At 60.4% G+C, this 15126-nt stretch overlaps 2 protein-coding genes across 2 annotated transcripts; one reads left to right on the top strand and one right to left on the bottom strand.

Annotated features, from left to right (window-relative positions):
- The first annotated feature begins 633 nt into the window (after nt 1-633).
- On the top strand, nt 634-5332 carry PRKAG3 (protein kinase AMP-activated non-catalytic subunit gamma 3). Its single transcript, XM_083864683.1, has 13 exons — nt 634-670; nt 1524-1563; nt 1846-2066; nt 2151-2232; nt 2319-2377; nt 2648-2693; nt 2801-2855; nt 2958-3084; nt 3194-3359; nt 3532-3569; nt 3800-3946; nt 4026-4195; nt 5114-5332. Exons 1-12 carry the CDS (start codon nt 638-640, stop codon nt 4140-4142), a joined length of 1131 nt encoding a protein of 376 aa, XP_083720809.1. The 5' UTR covers nt 634-637; the 3' UTR covers nt 4143-4195; nt 5114-5332.
- A 515-nt stretch (nt 5333-5847) lies between these two features.
- On the bottom strand, nt 5848-11951 carry CYP27A1 (cytochrome P450 family 27 subfamily A member 1). The gene is made up of 9 exons (XM_083864592.1): nt 11703-11951; nt 9453-9643; nt 8999-9198; nt 8719-8916; nt 8424-8584; nt 7908-8074; nt 7601-7682; nt 7318-7518; nt 5848-7219 (listed from the first exon to the last, which is right to left on the bottom strand). Exons 1-9 carry the CDS (start codon nt 11934-11936, stop codon nt 7094-7096), a joined length of 1560 nt encoding a protein of 519 aa, XP_083720718.1. The 5' UTR covers nt 11937-11951; the 3' UTR covers nt 5848-7093.
- Nucleotides 11952-15126: the final 3175 nt, after the last annotated feature.

Genomic DNA, 15126 nt, shown 5'->3' with positions numbered 1-15126 from the left:
CAGCACGACCGCCCCCCAGAAATAGAGAACGGAGCCGGGAGCGGGCAGAGGGTGGGTGAGCAGGAGGGGTTGACCCGCGGCAAGAAAGGAGGTTACCCCACAGGTCGGGCTGCCCCCCGTGGGACCAGGGTCGCCGCGGACAGTGAGCTGCAGCAGGAGCCCGGGCAGGGACAGGCAGGGCTGGGCAGCGTCGAGGACAAAGGGTCCGCATCCATCTAGCCCATGGCTGGACCCAGCCCTTCTCCAGCATCCCCGTGGAGAGGGGAACGTTGTGCCCTCCACCCACGATGGGGCGGGGGCAGCCCCGGGCAGGCTGGACCGCATCCCGACGGCGCGGAGCACCGCTCCTGGAGGACGGGGGTCTACGGAGCAGGGTGTCCCTCCTCTCTCTGCCCCCAGCCAGCCCTCCATCGCCCTCTCCCTCGGGTCCCCCAGGGCCAGCGCTGTCCCCGGGGCCGCGACCACCTAGTTCAGCCCGGGGCTGCTGGGTGGCTGCGGGCGCTGCTCTTGGTGTCGGCCGTGTCCCCCCCCCGCGGCGGTGGCGGTGAGGGCATGGCTGGCATTGCTCGCTGACACTCTATCTGCCAGGGCCACGCCAGCCGCGGGCCCAGAATAGCAGCGCTGCCCCGCAGATAGCATGGAGCGGCTCCGTGGCCCCGCCGCGTCCCAGGTACCGTCAGGCTGGGTGGGGGGCCCGACAGACCCCCGATTGGGGACGGGCCACCCCTGGGGTGGGAGAATGCGGGCGGCTGACGGGCCCCTTCACACGGATATGCAGCCTGGGAACAAGGACGTCCTTGCCCCAGCTGTGCCAAGCCCCTTGGGAACGGTTGGGGCAGGTGGTGCAGGGTCTCTTCCTTCTCGGTGTTAGCTCTCGGCTCCTTAGGGAGTGCTCCCTGTCCCTGTGCCTTCGTTATTTTAGGGTGGCCTGTAAACTTTGGCTCTGTCAGGTGGGTTTGAGGCCGGGGTAGCTCTTCCCTCTGCACGTGTTGCTGTGTTATAGTAGGGTCTCCTGGGGACTGGGGGAACAGGGCCAGCCATCCGGCCCCGTGGACTCCCTTCTTCCTCGGGCTGCCGCGTTGTTAATGTAAGTTTCCTGGGATGGACCTGGGTGCCCGGGAGGGGCCAATGGGGTTAGCAAGGCTCTCGGCACGGGAAGAAGCAAGAACGGAATTTACACCTTGGGACTGGGAGAGGATGGGCTCAAAGCCGCTGTGCGACATGCTTGGCTCTAACAGCAGAGAGAAGGCAGGAGGTCCTGCCATCCATGCCTTGTCCTGCTCTGGAAACCCCTGCTGTCTCCCCAGAGCAAGAGGGCAAGCTGGGTGTCCTGGACTGGAACCACCATGGAGACTGCAGGCTCTGGGGGTCCTGCGCTGGTGGGGGGTGCCCACATCCCCACCCTGAAAGGACAGTTCTCTCTGCCTGGCTTGGGAGGGCCAGAGCAGCTGGGTGGGTGCAGGCAGAATCCATGGATGGAGAAAAGACTCCTGCTGACTCCTCCTCACTGTGTGCCCTCTCAGGTGGCGCTGCTGGACGCTGTTGTGTGCCCTGAGGAGGAAGGTGGGTAGCAGGAAGAATCTAGGTATGTAGGAGGGGGGACTGCCTTACTCATGTGATAAGTGCATTGGTCCTCTGCCCACCCTGCCCATACCCCTCTCCTCAGCTGGAGTTCACCCCAGGCTGGAGAGCTGCAGTGCTATGTGCTGTCCCTGTGGAATGGGGAGCAGGAGGGCTCTGGCTGGAGCATCCCCTGCTCCCCCCAGGCAGGAGGGTGCTGAGACCCATCAGCTGAGATCCAGCAGCTCAGCTCACTGGCTAGGGCTGGGGTGACTTTGTCTGCAGGGTTTTCAGAGGCTGTATGCCCCAGGGAGGAGGAAGAGGAGGAGGAAGAATGCAGGAGACCCGTCACCTTCACACTGGGAAATGAGATACTGGGGCTGGGGCCAGAGACAGAATTTCAGACCCCTGATGCTGAGGTCTATATGCACTTCTTGAGGAGCCACTGCTGTTATGATGCCATCCCCACCAGCTGCAAGCTTGTTGTCTTTGACATCTCCCTGGAGGTGATTATCTGGGGGATGAGTGGGGATGGGCAGTGAAGAAGCAGGCTTGGGGATCCTCTGAACCCCTCTACACTCTGCCAGCAGATCAAGAAAGCCTTTTTGGCACTGGTGGCCAATGGGGTGCGTGCTGCCCCTCTCTGGGACAGCAAGACACAGAGCTTTGTGGGTGAGTGCCAGAAGCAATGCCTGGCCCTCTCCCCTGCCTGGCAGAGAGGGTGCAGGCAGAGCTGCCAGCCCCACGTGTCTCCACAGGGATGCTCACCATCACCGACTTCATCAACATCCTCCACCGCTACTACCGCTCACCTTTGGTGAGTGCCATGAGGAGGGCTTGAGGGATCAGGACATGCATGGGGCAGGGAGTGGCTGTCCCCACCACTCCTGGTCCCTTCATAATGACAATGACCAGGGGATGAGTCTGGGCCAGACCATCATCCACTTGTTGCTCCCCTGCTTGGCCCCTAAAATGTAATCCCTGTGCTTGGGTGATGGGGTGCGATGTCCAGGGAAGGGGGCAGTGTCTCAGAGTGCCTTCAGTCCCCCATGGAACCACCATGATCAGGGCATTTCCCTGCCTTCAGGTTCAGATCTACGAGGTGGAGGAGCACAAGATTGAGACCTGGAGAGGTAAAAAAATCATGTAGCTGATGTTGTCACACAGGGCATGGAGGTGGGCTCTGGGCTCTGCAAGAGAGAGCTGGAGAACCTAATCTCATAGCTTTTTCCCTTGGCAGAGGTGTACCTGCAGGGCTCCCTCAAGCCACTGGTCTACATCTCTCCGAGCCATAGGTGAGAGCCTGTCCACTGAGGGAGAGCACACCCCTTGGAGTGGGTGTGTGTGTGCACCTGGAATGCAGCCCTATCCCACCCTGATGTCTGCATCACCCACAGCCTCTTCGATGCCGTCTACTCTCTGATCAAGCACAAAATCCACCGCCTGCCTGTCATTGAGCCTGTCTCGGGCAATGTCCTGCACATCCTGACGCACAAGCGCATCCTCAAGTTTCTCCACATCTTTGTGAGTGCTGGGGCTGCTTGTGCACACTCATGGCTGGTGTGTAGGGACACAGACAAGGGTGTCAAGGTACATACAGGTGCCAGCCCAGCCCTGCTCTGTCCCATTGAAGGATTCTACCATCCCCAAACCACGCTTCCTGAAGAAAACAGTGCAGGAACTGTGCATTGGCACCTTCCGTGATCTGGCTGTCGTGCCTGAGACTGCCCCAGTCTACACTGCCTTGGAGATTTTTGTGGATCGCCGTGTCTCCGCCTTGCCTGTCATCAATGATGCTGGTACCTGGGGAGGGGAAAAGTGACGTCTTCATTTCCCTCTGCTAGCAGCTCTAGCACCATCCCTACCCAAAACCCCTCTCCTGGCCCTTGGGCTGCCCCTTGGGGTGTGGGAGGAACATGGCAGGTGGTCCCAGGTCTCCTTCTGCAGCCCCTGCACTGTTTCTCTTTGCAGGGCAAGTGGTTGGCCTGTACTCACGGTTTGATGTCATTGTGAGTACTCTGCATGTGTGCATGCCCTGGCTCAAGTTTGACCACTTGCATGCACTGGTGGGGTGCTCATACCTGTCCATGCCCATGCAAACTCACCTCACATGCAGTGTCATGCATATGCCAGTGCACATCTGCTCTGTGCATCTCTCGGGCTCGGTGTCCCTTCTGTGTTGGAATAAGGGAGTGGAAGGACACCTTGGGGTGCTGAATGGGGGTCACATCTGTCACAGCATCTGGCAGCTCAGAAGACCTACAACAACCTGGACATCAGTGTTAAGGAGGCACTGCGGCAACGCAGTGTCTGCCTGGAGGGGGTCCTCACCTGCTACCCCCATGAACCTATGGAGGACATAATTGACCGCATTGCCAAGGAGCAGGTGAGTGGCCGGGGTGCCCTGTGCCAGCCAGTGGTGCCAGCTGCCCAGTCTGCCCGTGATGCTCTGCCTGCACCCACAGGTCCATCGCCTGGTTCTGGTGGATGAGAACCGGTACCCGCGGGGCATCGTCTCCCTCTCTGACATCCTGCAGGCCCTTGTGCTCACTCCTGCAGGTATCGATGCTCTTAACTCTTAGCCCACGGTGCTTCATCTTTCTCCACTTGCACCCTCAATTTCTCTGCACTTCAGGTAGGCGCCACCCCCCAATGCTGTGTTCCCTCCCTTCTGCTGGGTCACCTGCCTCTGCCCCATCCAGAGTGGTCCTGGGGGATGGAGGAGGCTGGGGCTGAGGTCTGGCAGTGCTGGGTGCCCAGGTGGGGACAGCAAGACCCAGATGATGTTTCTTCCAGGGGTACACAAGGATTCCTGGTGACTGTGAGGAAGGATGGGGGCACCTTTCATGAGACACTCTGCCAGAGCCCCACTAAGACAGCATGTAGAATGCAAGTTTTGCAGATCCCTGAGCTTTAGGCTGGGTGAGGGTTTTGGAGTGTGATGATAGAAGCCTATTTTTGATCTTGCCTCAATTTGCCTTGAGACCTGAGCACCTCCCGTGCTATTCCCAAGGGACGCAGAGTGGACAGACCCCCACTCACACACCCTAGACATGCTGCCCACCATTACCCATAAGCAAAATGTGGCCAACCATGGGCCCCAGCTAGCAGAGCCCCCCACACCCTACACTTGCAGCAGCCCCAAAACTGTCTGTTCCAGAGACAGGGCTGACTCCCAGGTGGTACTGGAACCATACTGCCTGGCTACCTGCAGCTGGCTCTGCTCACCCATTGCCTGGTGAATCCTTACTGGATATGGGTGGGCATGTTCCTGGCACCCACCATGGCACCTCTTTAGGGGCGAAATGAGGAGGGGGGAGCTGGCTCCAGTTCCCAACTGCTTCCCAAAGGTAATTATCCTTTTTGGGGTGGTGGTGGGCAATGGGTTGGGATAGGCCTGTGCCTACCAGTTACCCCAGCAGTGCCCAGCTGATTTGCACAGAAGGGGACTAGGAATGGTGTTTGTTAGCCACACATGGGACATCCCCCTTGCCCCCCTCTCCCCATTCTCCCATCACAGTGCCTTCGCTCACCCTATCCTTGGTGCCCACAGGGGTGGTTGTGTCAGGAGGTGCAGGGGACCACTGAGATGCCCTTCTCCAGCCAAGCTGCCCTCCCTCCTACCCCAGGGCTTGCATACAAGCAAGGAATGGAAGAAAGACCCCCGTGTTCACTGGGATGATTGGAGGGGCCATGTCACAGGGTACCCAGTCCAGCACTGATGTGGGGTTATGGTCTCACATGCTCTCTTGCCCCACAGGCATTGGTCGATCCTCACTCTGAAGACACCAGGGAAATGCCACTTCTTGTCTGACTCGGGGATCTCTGGTGTGACCTGTGAGAAGGAGGCTTGGGCCTGAAGGCTCTCTGTGGGGAGGACCTGCCTGTTCACCCCAGTCCTTGGGTTCGTCTTGAGTCCAGGGCTAGATCCTGCCAGTCTTGGAGAGGCAGAAACATTGAAAATGGGACCCAGGAGCACAGTGATGCTCAGTGGGCACTGTGCTGGAGAGGCCACAACATGCCTGCAGCTGGGCAGAGACCCATATAGCTCCAGAGGACCTGGCCACCCCTCTGCCATCCTCCTAATGGATTTGAGTGTTTCTATTGTGGCTCCTTCCCAGTGAACACAGTCCCGCTGTCTGTGTCAGTGCCTGGTAGTGTAGGCTCAGCTGCACACACAGGCTTTTGTACTTTAGGCTCACACAGGGCTGGAGCTCTCTGGCAGAGGCATAGTCTGTGCCAGAGCAAGCACAGGATGGGCACTTGCATGGAGACCCTGCGCATGTTTTGGGGTAGGCAGGCGATATTTATTTATTTGTTAGTCTGTTCAGCCTTGCTGTAACAAAGCAGCCTGATTCAATAACTGCCTCTTTCCTTTCTGGGGTAAAGCTGGACGCGACTCCTCTGGAAAGAATGAGGCTGGGGAAGGGGTACTGGCTGCTTGCCAGCAAATTTGGCACTGCAAGAGTGGCACTTCTTCCCATGTGGGTAGAAACAAGGGGATGGGGATGCAGGGCATGCAGTCTTAATCATCTTGGTGGTGTGCAGATCCCTTTGGGGACACACTGAGGGACAGAATCTTTGGTACCAGCAAGATTTCTGCCTGCTGCTTCCCTCAGTCCAAGAAGAAGGAAAGTATGATGAGTTCACTGTTAAAAATGTCCCATGCCCCATCCCTCGAGGACCCTGGGCAAATGGCAATGCTTCCCCTGCCTGTGGCTGCTAACCAGCTGTGAGCCTTGCAATGGTCCTGGCTTGCGGGTAGGGGATTCTGAGCTGATCTTTCTCCTCCTACTTTGCTGGCAGCAAGCCCTGCCATTCCCGAGACCCCATATCAGCATCTCAGTGCAATCACAGCTGAGAGTGGAAAGTCCCAGGAACTAAACACCCCTCCTGTGCTGGCTGGCTCTGCCAGGGGACAAAATACCAGTGCTGGGTGGTGACAGGCCTCCTCCCACCATGGGGAATATGCTGTGTTATTGCTGTGCTTTCCCAGGACAGGGCTGGCTCCATCCCTTGGGATAGGCGCAAACCCCAAACGCCACCAGCACTCAACCCTCCCCTGGGGGCAAGAGGATAAGTGAGGCACAGAGAAGCTTCTGAGGCCAAGGTCAGCTGTTCAGAAAGGACCCAGATGTCCTAGCTCCTGGCACAGATGCACGCGCAGCTACACAAGGACGGGACGAAGGAGACACCAAATGGCTGCAAGCCCCCTCCCTGCTTTCCCCCAGCCCCAAAAGAGCTCCCAGGTTCCTGATGCAGCGCAGCTGGGCACGGGATGGTGGGGACACAACGCCCCTGCAGCGTGTCAAAGGCACAGCAGTTCTCCAAGCCTCCTGCTGATTTTGGGCAGGTGTATACTAGTGCCCCACGGGTGATTTGGAGACAATCTTTCATCCCCCCACCTTTCCCACTGTGGGGCTGTGAGCCCCCTGGCCCAAGCTGGCCAGGGGAGGGGTTTGCCTTCCTGTCCTCCTTGTGGGGCAGTAAGGGGGATCTCCATTTGACACCCAGGGTGGGGGTGGACGTGCAGTCAGGGGGCTCCTGGGCGAGCAATGAATTCCAGGTTGATGGGCTTGTCAGCCACCAGGACAATGCGGGACACAGACGTCACTTCCACGCCACGGGGGTCCGGCCGCACCTCAAATGCCTGGATCATCTGTGGGGAGAAGAGGGGTTGGGAGTGCCTTGGGGACTCCCTGGGACCCCCATCCCAGCTCATGGCAAGAAAGCCGAAGTGGGGGGATCCCTACTTACCCTGGCAAGGGCCAGGTGCATCTCCAGCTCAGCGATGCGGCGTCCAACACATGCACGAACCCCGTAGCCAAACGGGATGGAGCTGAAGGGGTGGTGAGGGGAGCCGTGTCCCCGGAGCCAGCGCTGGGGCAGGAACCGCTCAGGCTCGGGGAAGTAGGTCTCATCGTGGGACATTGCGTAGTGGGCCAGGACAAAGAGAGTCTGCAGGGCAAGAACTGGGGTTAATGACCCCACCTGGCCCCACTGAGTGCAGTGGAGTCCCCATAGCTCAGCCCCCACTCACATTCTTGGGGAAGAGGTAGTCTCCGATGACAATGTCCTTCTCATAGAAGACCCTGGCATTGGTGGGCACCACAGGGTAGACTCTGGGATAGGGGGAGAGTTAGTAGGGGAGCAGGACTCATCTGGAGATCCCAGAGAGAGCAAGACACAGGCATGACAAGGCTCAGCAGCTCCCCAGGGTGGGAGGTGGATATTTGAAGTACAGAGGGACTGAAACCCAGGTTTGCATCCTGCCTGGTTGGTGCATCCCCCCCTGGAGAAGGGGCTGGTGACCAGGACCTCAGGGCAGGGACAAGGCTGGGATGTACCTCAGAGTCTCCTTGATAATGGCCCGAAGCATCGGCAGCTTGGGGATATCCTCAGCAGCAGGAAACCGGTCGGGAGGCACAACAGCTTTCAGCTCCTGGTACAGGGTCTCCTGGATGTCTGGATCCCGGGAGAGGTGGTACAAAGCCCAAGACAGCGTGTTGGAGGTCTAGGGGAGTGGAGCACCAGGGGGAGTGAAGGAATTGGGGCCAGTACCTGAGCACCCTTGTGCCAAGCACAGCATCAGTATGGCACCAGAGAGCCCCTGCTCTGGTGTGCATGAAAGTCAGGGGTGAGGGGCAGCAAGCACAGGGGAGAGAGAGGCTGGGAGCAGGGCACGAAGCAGAGCAGAGGACAGGGTCTGTACTGACCAATCCCTGAGGGTTTGCCCCTGTGGGGCATCAGCCCCACAGCAACCAGGCTAGAGCTCACAAGGGCTGGGTGGAACATGGCCACATGGGTACCCCTGGGCATGGAGCTCAGCAGGGATCCCTTGGCAGCAGCTTCCTGGCTCTCACCGTGTCCACACCGGCCAGCAGCAACTCGGCCACACTGCCATAGACCTCATCCAGGCTGAGTCTGCCACTGGCCAGCAGATAGCTCAGGTAGCCAGACACCTCCTTGCCACGCTCCACCTGCCCCTCCAGCTCCTCCATCTTTCGGTCAATCAGTCTCTTGCCTGCAGAGACAGAGAGTGGGAACCAGAGCTGACAGAGCAAGGGCTGCCAAAAAGACATTTTTGGACTGCCCTGCTTTTGCGGGTCCTTAGGGATTCCAGTGCCACCACACCGGACCCCCACCGTCACCGCTCACCAAAGGCAAAGATGGTGTCCCAGCTGTCCAGGTAACGGTCCCAGAAGGGCAGCACCTTGCGGCTCCATCGGGGCAGGACGGTGGCAAAGATGGAGTTCTTGAACATGAGGTTGATGGAGTCAATGAAGTGTTGGGTCTCAGCAGGAACCTGCTGCTTGAGGCACCCGATGCGGGTCTCAAAGAGGATATAAGAGATGCCTGCGGGGGACACACAGCATCCAGACCTCCAGGGGAATGGGAAGAGTGGGATAGGGCAAGGGTGAGGGGAGGTCACCCCTACCTTCCAGGGCAAAGCGGTAGAGCAGGTTGGCCACGTCCCCCACCAGCACCCCCGAGGGGCTGCGGCTCCGCTCCTCCCGCAGCCGCACCATCAGGTCTGACACCACCTCCCCGATGGCATCCGCGTACAGCAGCGCCTCCGAGGGTTTCAGCAGCCGCTTGTTGAGGACCTGGCGCAGGCGGTACCAGCGCTCCCCTTCCCTGGATGGGGATGAAGCTCAGTGCTGGGGCAGGGGGCAGTGGCTGGCAGCAGCTCCCCAGTCCCTGTGGGCATACTCCCCACCCCAGGCTGGAACTATCCCAGGGCTCATTCCACCCACCATGGCCACACCCTTCTACTTGGTGTACACACGGCTTGCAGGAGTGGGAGTAATGTAAATTACCACTTGGGCCCTACACCAAAGGAAGGGGCAGATGTGTGCTGCCCCAGAAAGCACAGCCAGGCCAGGACTCACTCAGTGAAGGGTCCATAGGGCAGGCGTCGGGTGTCCCGATGCTCCTTCCACAGGGCCATGTCACTCCGCATGGGGTACTTGCCCTCCTGCCGTAGCAGCTGCTCCAGCACCACTGGGCTCCCAATGTTGATGTTCCTATAATGTCCGAAGGTTGACTTCCAGATAGGTCCATAAAGGCGTCGGGATATCACCTGTAATGCACAAAGCATGGCAGCGTCAACGAGATGAGCTGGGTCAGATCCTCCCTGCCCCAACACTGCCCTGAATGTACCTATCTGCATCCATCCCATGGACCCCGCAGCATCACCTGAGCTCAAGCACCTGCCTCTGACTTTCCCAAGCTGGCAGCATCCTTGAACAGCTCTGCAGATGGCCTGGGCTGGTGTCTCCAGGCTCATTTCCTCCCCCAGCACTAAGTATACCAGGCACTAACCCCCCAGCACAGACTGGCGCATCCTTTACCCACTCCAGAGATGCAGAGACAGCCTGGTGGGTGTTTTGGGGAAGGAAAACCAAGAAGGGACAGCATGGACAGAGACAACTGCCAAGCACAGGACTGTACTGAGATGCAGGACCATTGCAGCAACCACCAGCAGGACTAAGTCCTGCTGTTTCCAGCAGGGCTCCAGCTCTGCTTAACCTGGGGACAACAGTTGCTGAGTGGGTCCTTGAACTTACCACCCAGTAAGGGTGGTTAATGATCAGCAGTGGGAGGGCAGCATCATGCTAGGGCATGACCGAGCTGCTCCCAGAACAGGCTGTCATCTCCAGGGCATGGCCCTGGGGCCACAGGCTGACAAGCCAGCTAGGGGATGTCCACTGACATCAGCCCTGCTCTGGCCCCTGTTGGCTGCAGCTCCCCTCTCCTTGTCGGCAGCCACAGGTGCCATACCTGCTTCCCTGGCAGGGAGCACCGTGACCTCCAAGTGCATCCCCTGGGGGCAGCTGGGCACCCCTTTGCAACTGGATCTGCACGGGGCCATGTCCAAAGGTCACTTTCCACCCCACCCAGGCACTGCCAGAACCCCTGCAGAGCATGGGAAGCATGGGGAGGGATGAAGGGGACTTAGCAGGGAAGCCCTGGTCCCCATTCCCCGTGGCTGCGGGGATGCACGTGGTACAATCTCCCTTGGTGACTGTCTGCATCGCAGCCTGCGCCTGGATTCAGCTGGATTCGTCACCACGGGGAGACGTTCCTCGTGCATGGTGGCAGGAGGAGGGGGAGGGACGGCCGCCCCGGTACTGCAGGCAACTCGTGGGCATGGGGCAGCTGTGCTCCGGCTTGACGCCTGCCCACCAGCATCTGCTGGCAGCCAGGACCTGACACGGTGCAGGCCTTGGAGAGCTGGGCTGTGAGAAGCTAGAGCTGCCTGGATCTGGGGGAAGGCACCTCCAGAGCAAGTGGGCATCTTTCTGCAAAGCCAGGCTGTGCTCGGGGTCCCACAGGCAGGAGGGAGCAGGAGGGTGCTCCAGTCCCTGCACCCTGAATTCCCACTGTCCTATGACAACCCCTTCTCCAACCAGCAGTGCCTGGTGCTCTGAGATGCCAGGGAGGCCTGATCCTGCTGCACACTTCTCGGGCTGGTCAGAGCTCCAGGGCACTGGAAGATGCCGCCTGGCTTGCAGCCAGCCAAGCCCATTGCTTGCTTCATCCGACGTATGAGGAAGTGTTGACAAAAGAAAACAAACATCTCTGCCTACTCGTCTCCTGCCTTGGTATCATCTGCCCAAAAACCTGCCCGGACACCTGCACCCGAAACCGCTGCTCCCTCCAGCTGTGACAGCCGGGAGCCCGGGGATGCCAGGACCCTGTGAGATGCCCCCGACCCTTTGCCCTCAGCTGCCCGGCCGGCCCGGGGATGCTGGAGCAGCCTCGGGTTGGCTGGACCCTCCCGAGGTCACTGAGTTCTGCTGGCCTCACTCTGCCTGCTAGCCCCAGCATCACCCTACGGCGCCGGGTGCCTCTCACCGCCCAGCCCCTCTGCTCCCCCGCTCTGCCGCCCCCGCTCAACTCCCTGCCGTCACTTGTCGGCAGCTAACCCCCTCCCTGGAGCTCATCTCCCTTTGCCCCCAGCCCGCATCCACTCCCTCCCCTGCAAAGCCCCCCCAGGTACAGCACCCTCCCTGCAGTCCCCCCGGAAGCCCCCCCATCCCACGCACCCCTCCCAACCCCCCGCGCCCCCGTGCAGGGTGGCCAGGCCCCCCCGCAGCCCGACCCCCGCAGCCCCGAGCCGGGCTGCCCCGGCGCACCTGCAGCCGGTGCGTGTGCAGCAGGTAGCCCCGCAGGAACAGCCAGACGAAAGTACGGAACAGCCCCGGCCCCGGTAGCTCCTCCGGTCCCTTCAGCCGCGCCGGCCCCGCCGCCGCCGCCGCCGAGCCCCCGGTCCTGCGCGGCGGTCCCGGGCTGCTGCGCGGCGGCGGCGGGCGGGGGCGCAGCACAAGCGGCAGCAGAGACCGCCGGGCCCCGCCGCTCGGGCCCGCCATGCTCCGTCGGCAGCGCACGGGACGGGGCGGGGCGAGGAGGCACCGAGGGTGGTGGGGGGCGGCACCGGGGGCGGTGCGGGGGGCGGCGCGGGGGCGGCAACCGGGCACCGGCACCGGGGGCTGAGAACCGCGCACCGGGTACGGCGCGCCGGGAATAGAGAATCGCGCACCCGGAGCGTTGCGCAACGGGTACCGGCCCCGGCTGCTGCGCTCCGGATGCGGGGTACCGGCTGCTGCTCAGCGGGGACCGGGCACCGGGCAGTCCGTACCGTGCGCCTTGTGCCAGCTGCGGCACACCTTCTACCGGGCCGTGGAGACCGGCTGCGGTGTGCTGTGTACTCGGTACAGCACGCTGGGTACCGTAAGCTGTACACCAAATACTGACACTGGTGACTGCTCAGCAGCATCACAGACCAGGCACCTGGTGCTGGAATTGGCATCATCGGTACCCAGTGCCATGTAGCAGGTGCTGGGTTCCATGTGTTGTGCATGATGGAACTATGCACAGGGCAGCTGGCAGCCAGCACTGCTGCAGGCAGTACAGCACGGCAGGTGCTGGCACGGCAGGTACAGCACCCTGGCACGATGGAGCCTGCGGCACCAGGTGCTGCATCCTGGGCATTGCACATAGACAGTGGGTGTTAGGCATTGCACACCAGGCACGGGCAGGAGGACTGGGCACAGCACCAGCCAGGGCACAACATGTGCCAGCACTGGCATTGCACTCTGGCACTGGGTACCACATGCCAGACCCTGCACGCCTCAGCTCCAGGTTCACCACTGGGCCTGCTCTTCAGGTCTGCTTGCCCTCCTGGACTGAGCTCTCCTGCCCTGCTTCTGTCCCCTGCCTGTCAGCTCTCTTGTGTCTGCCTTGTCCCCCAGCAGTGCAGGATGGTGCCGTGGGGAGCTGGGTCCAAACTATCCCAGGCTCTCTTTCAACACTTCCTCCAGGCACTGCCAGCCAAGACCACAGATAGGGAGATCTTGGTAAGCCCATTGTGGCTGCTGGCAACAGACTGGAGGGAGGTTTGGTATGTTTTCATGCCAGGGAGAGAACAGCTCCAGCTCCTGCCTCAAGCTGATGCAGGCCAAGCTGTCCAGCCCATGAGCAGGACACAGCTGGGGTGTCTGGGACCATACATGCAGGACGTGTAGGCTCTGGCTGGCTTGGGACAGTAGGGCAGGGCAGTGCTCTGTCCAGGTGTCACTCCAGGGGTGTCCAGCACCATGTCACTGGGACACCAGTGCTGATCATTAACTGCCCTTATCGGGCATTGGGTACAAGGTCATGGACAGGGAGGTTATGTGATGATGGGCAGGTATCTGAGAGCCCCGTGAGTGGCTGTTCTTGCCCTCGGTCCTATCTCACCAGGGGAGTGGGAGTGTCCCACGCTGGGCTTCAGGCTGATGCTTTATGTGCTCCCTGCCAGCGGAGCCGGGACTGGGGTGAAGGACAAGGGCACCCCTGTGCCTGTAGACACCCCTGAGGCACCCCAGGCTGAGACAGCCAAGAACAAGCGCCTGCTGCCATCTCATGGTTGCTCGCAGCCAGTTCTGTCGCTTTCTCTGCCCAAGCCTCGTCCTGAGCCGGGGCAGCAGGAGAGCCCTGGCCTGAGGTCTTCTGTGAGCTTCCCAGCCTGGGAAACTGAGACCCTGTAGCTCTCACTGCCCCTGGCAGAGGATGCCTTGGCCTCTCCCAGCCTGCTGTAACTGTGGTTCCCCTTTCCGGCCAGTGGAATTCTGCAACCTCTTTCAGTTTAGAACAATTGCCTCTTGCAAAAGGAGTGAAAGTGACACCTCCTGGTAGAAGGTCTCCCTCCATCATTCTTATAAGCCCGTTTTATATATTGAAAGGTTGCAATAAGATGTTCCCGAGCCTTCTCCAAGTTGAATAACAAAAATTTCTCAACCTGTCTTCACGGGAGAGGTGCTGCAGGCCTCTGGTCATTTTGTAGCCTTGTCTGACTCGTCTGAACCTGCTCCAACAGCTTCATGCCTCTCTTGCACTGAGGACCCCAGAGCTGCTCTACTCCAGGTGGGTTCTCACAAGTGTGGAGTGGAGCAGGAGCAACCACCTGCCCTGCTGGGCATGCTTCTTATTTTCCAGTCTCAAATGTGACCTGCTTTCGGGGCTGCAACTGCACATTGTCGGCTCATATACTATATTTGATCCACCAGTGCCCCTGACTCCTTCTCTGCAGGGCAGCTCTCCATCCATCCATCCATCCATCCATCCATCCATCCATCCATCCATCCGACAAAACTGGTACCTGGGGTCGCCCCGACTTGTGTTCAGGACCTCGGACTCGGCCTTCTGGAAGGGCAGGCTCTACCACTGCAGCGATTCCCCAGGCCGGCTCCCGGTACCCCGCAATCCACTCGGGACACGGAGAAGGGCACCGTTATCCCGGCTACTTCCCGCTCCCGCCGCTAGGCTGTGCTCCCCGTCCTCGGACGGCGGGAGCGGCGGCGGAGACCGGCCGGGGGCTCCGCCGGGGCCGCTGCCAGGGCTGTGGGGGAGGCCGTGCTGGAGAGGGCCCGGGAGGATTGAGTGAATCAGCCCTCTCAGAGTCTCCCGGCGGGGACTTCCGAAGGGAACAGGCTGGGCTATGACACATCCACGGCCGGAGGATGCCGTGTGGAGCCGGGGACACCGCCAGCTCCCGGGAGGTCCTCCAGTGTGGGGCCAGCCCAGCCTGGCGACAAGCGCAGCAGAGGCGGGAGAGCAAATGCTGTCTTTAGCCATGGAGATGTAGAGCTGGGGGTGGCAGGTCACATCCTGTGTGTCACTTTGCCCCAGGGATGCTGTGACTCTACTCATCCCACAGACCCATTGTCAGGTCTGACCTCATCTCAGTGGCGGGAGCTGTGGGTGCAGACGTAGGCACTGTGGGGCCCCTGCCTCTCTGCCCCTCAACCATCCACCACACACTGCTTATGGAAGGTCCTGACTACTGGTTCTCCTCAGAGGGAGAGACAGCTTCTTTATGTCACTTGTGGAGTGTCACCCAGGGGCTGGAAATGTTTCCCAGAGCTGCATCCACTGACCCTGATTTGCTCTCCCACAGCTGAGGGGGAGGAAGTAGGGTGCCCCAGGGGAGGGCATCCCTTGACTCATCCCCAGGAAAGCCCAGCCTGTGAGAAGGGTGATTCTGGGTCCTGAGGATTGTAAACAGCTCAAAGCACTGAA

Source organism: Zosterops lateralis, assembly GCF_965231275.1.
Source record: "Zosterops lateralis genome assembly, chromosome: 7".
Taxonomy (NCBI): Eukaryota; Metazoa; Chordata; class Aves; order Passeriformes; family Zosteropidae; genus Zosterops; species Zosterops lateralis.
Note: the sequence above shows the minus strand (reverse complement) of the source record. Positions and strands in the feature narration are given on the sequence as shown.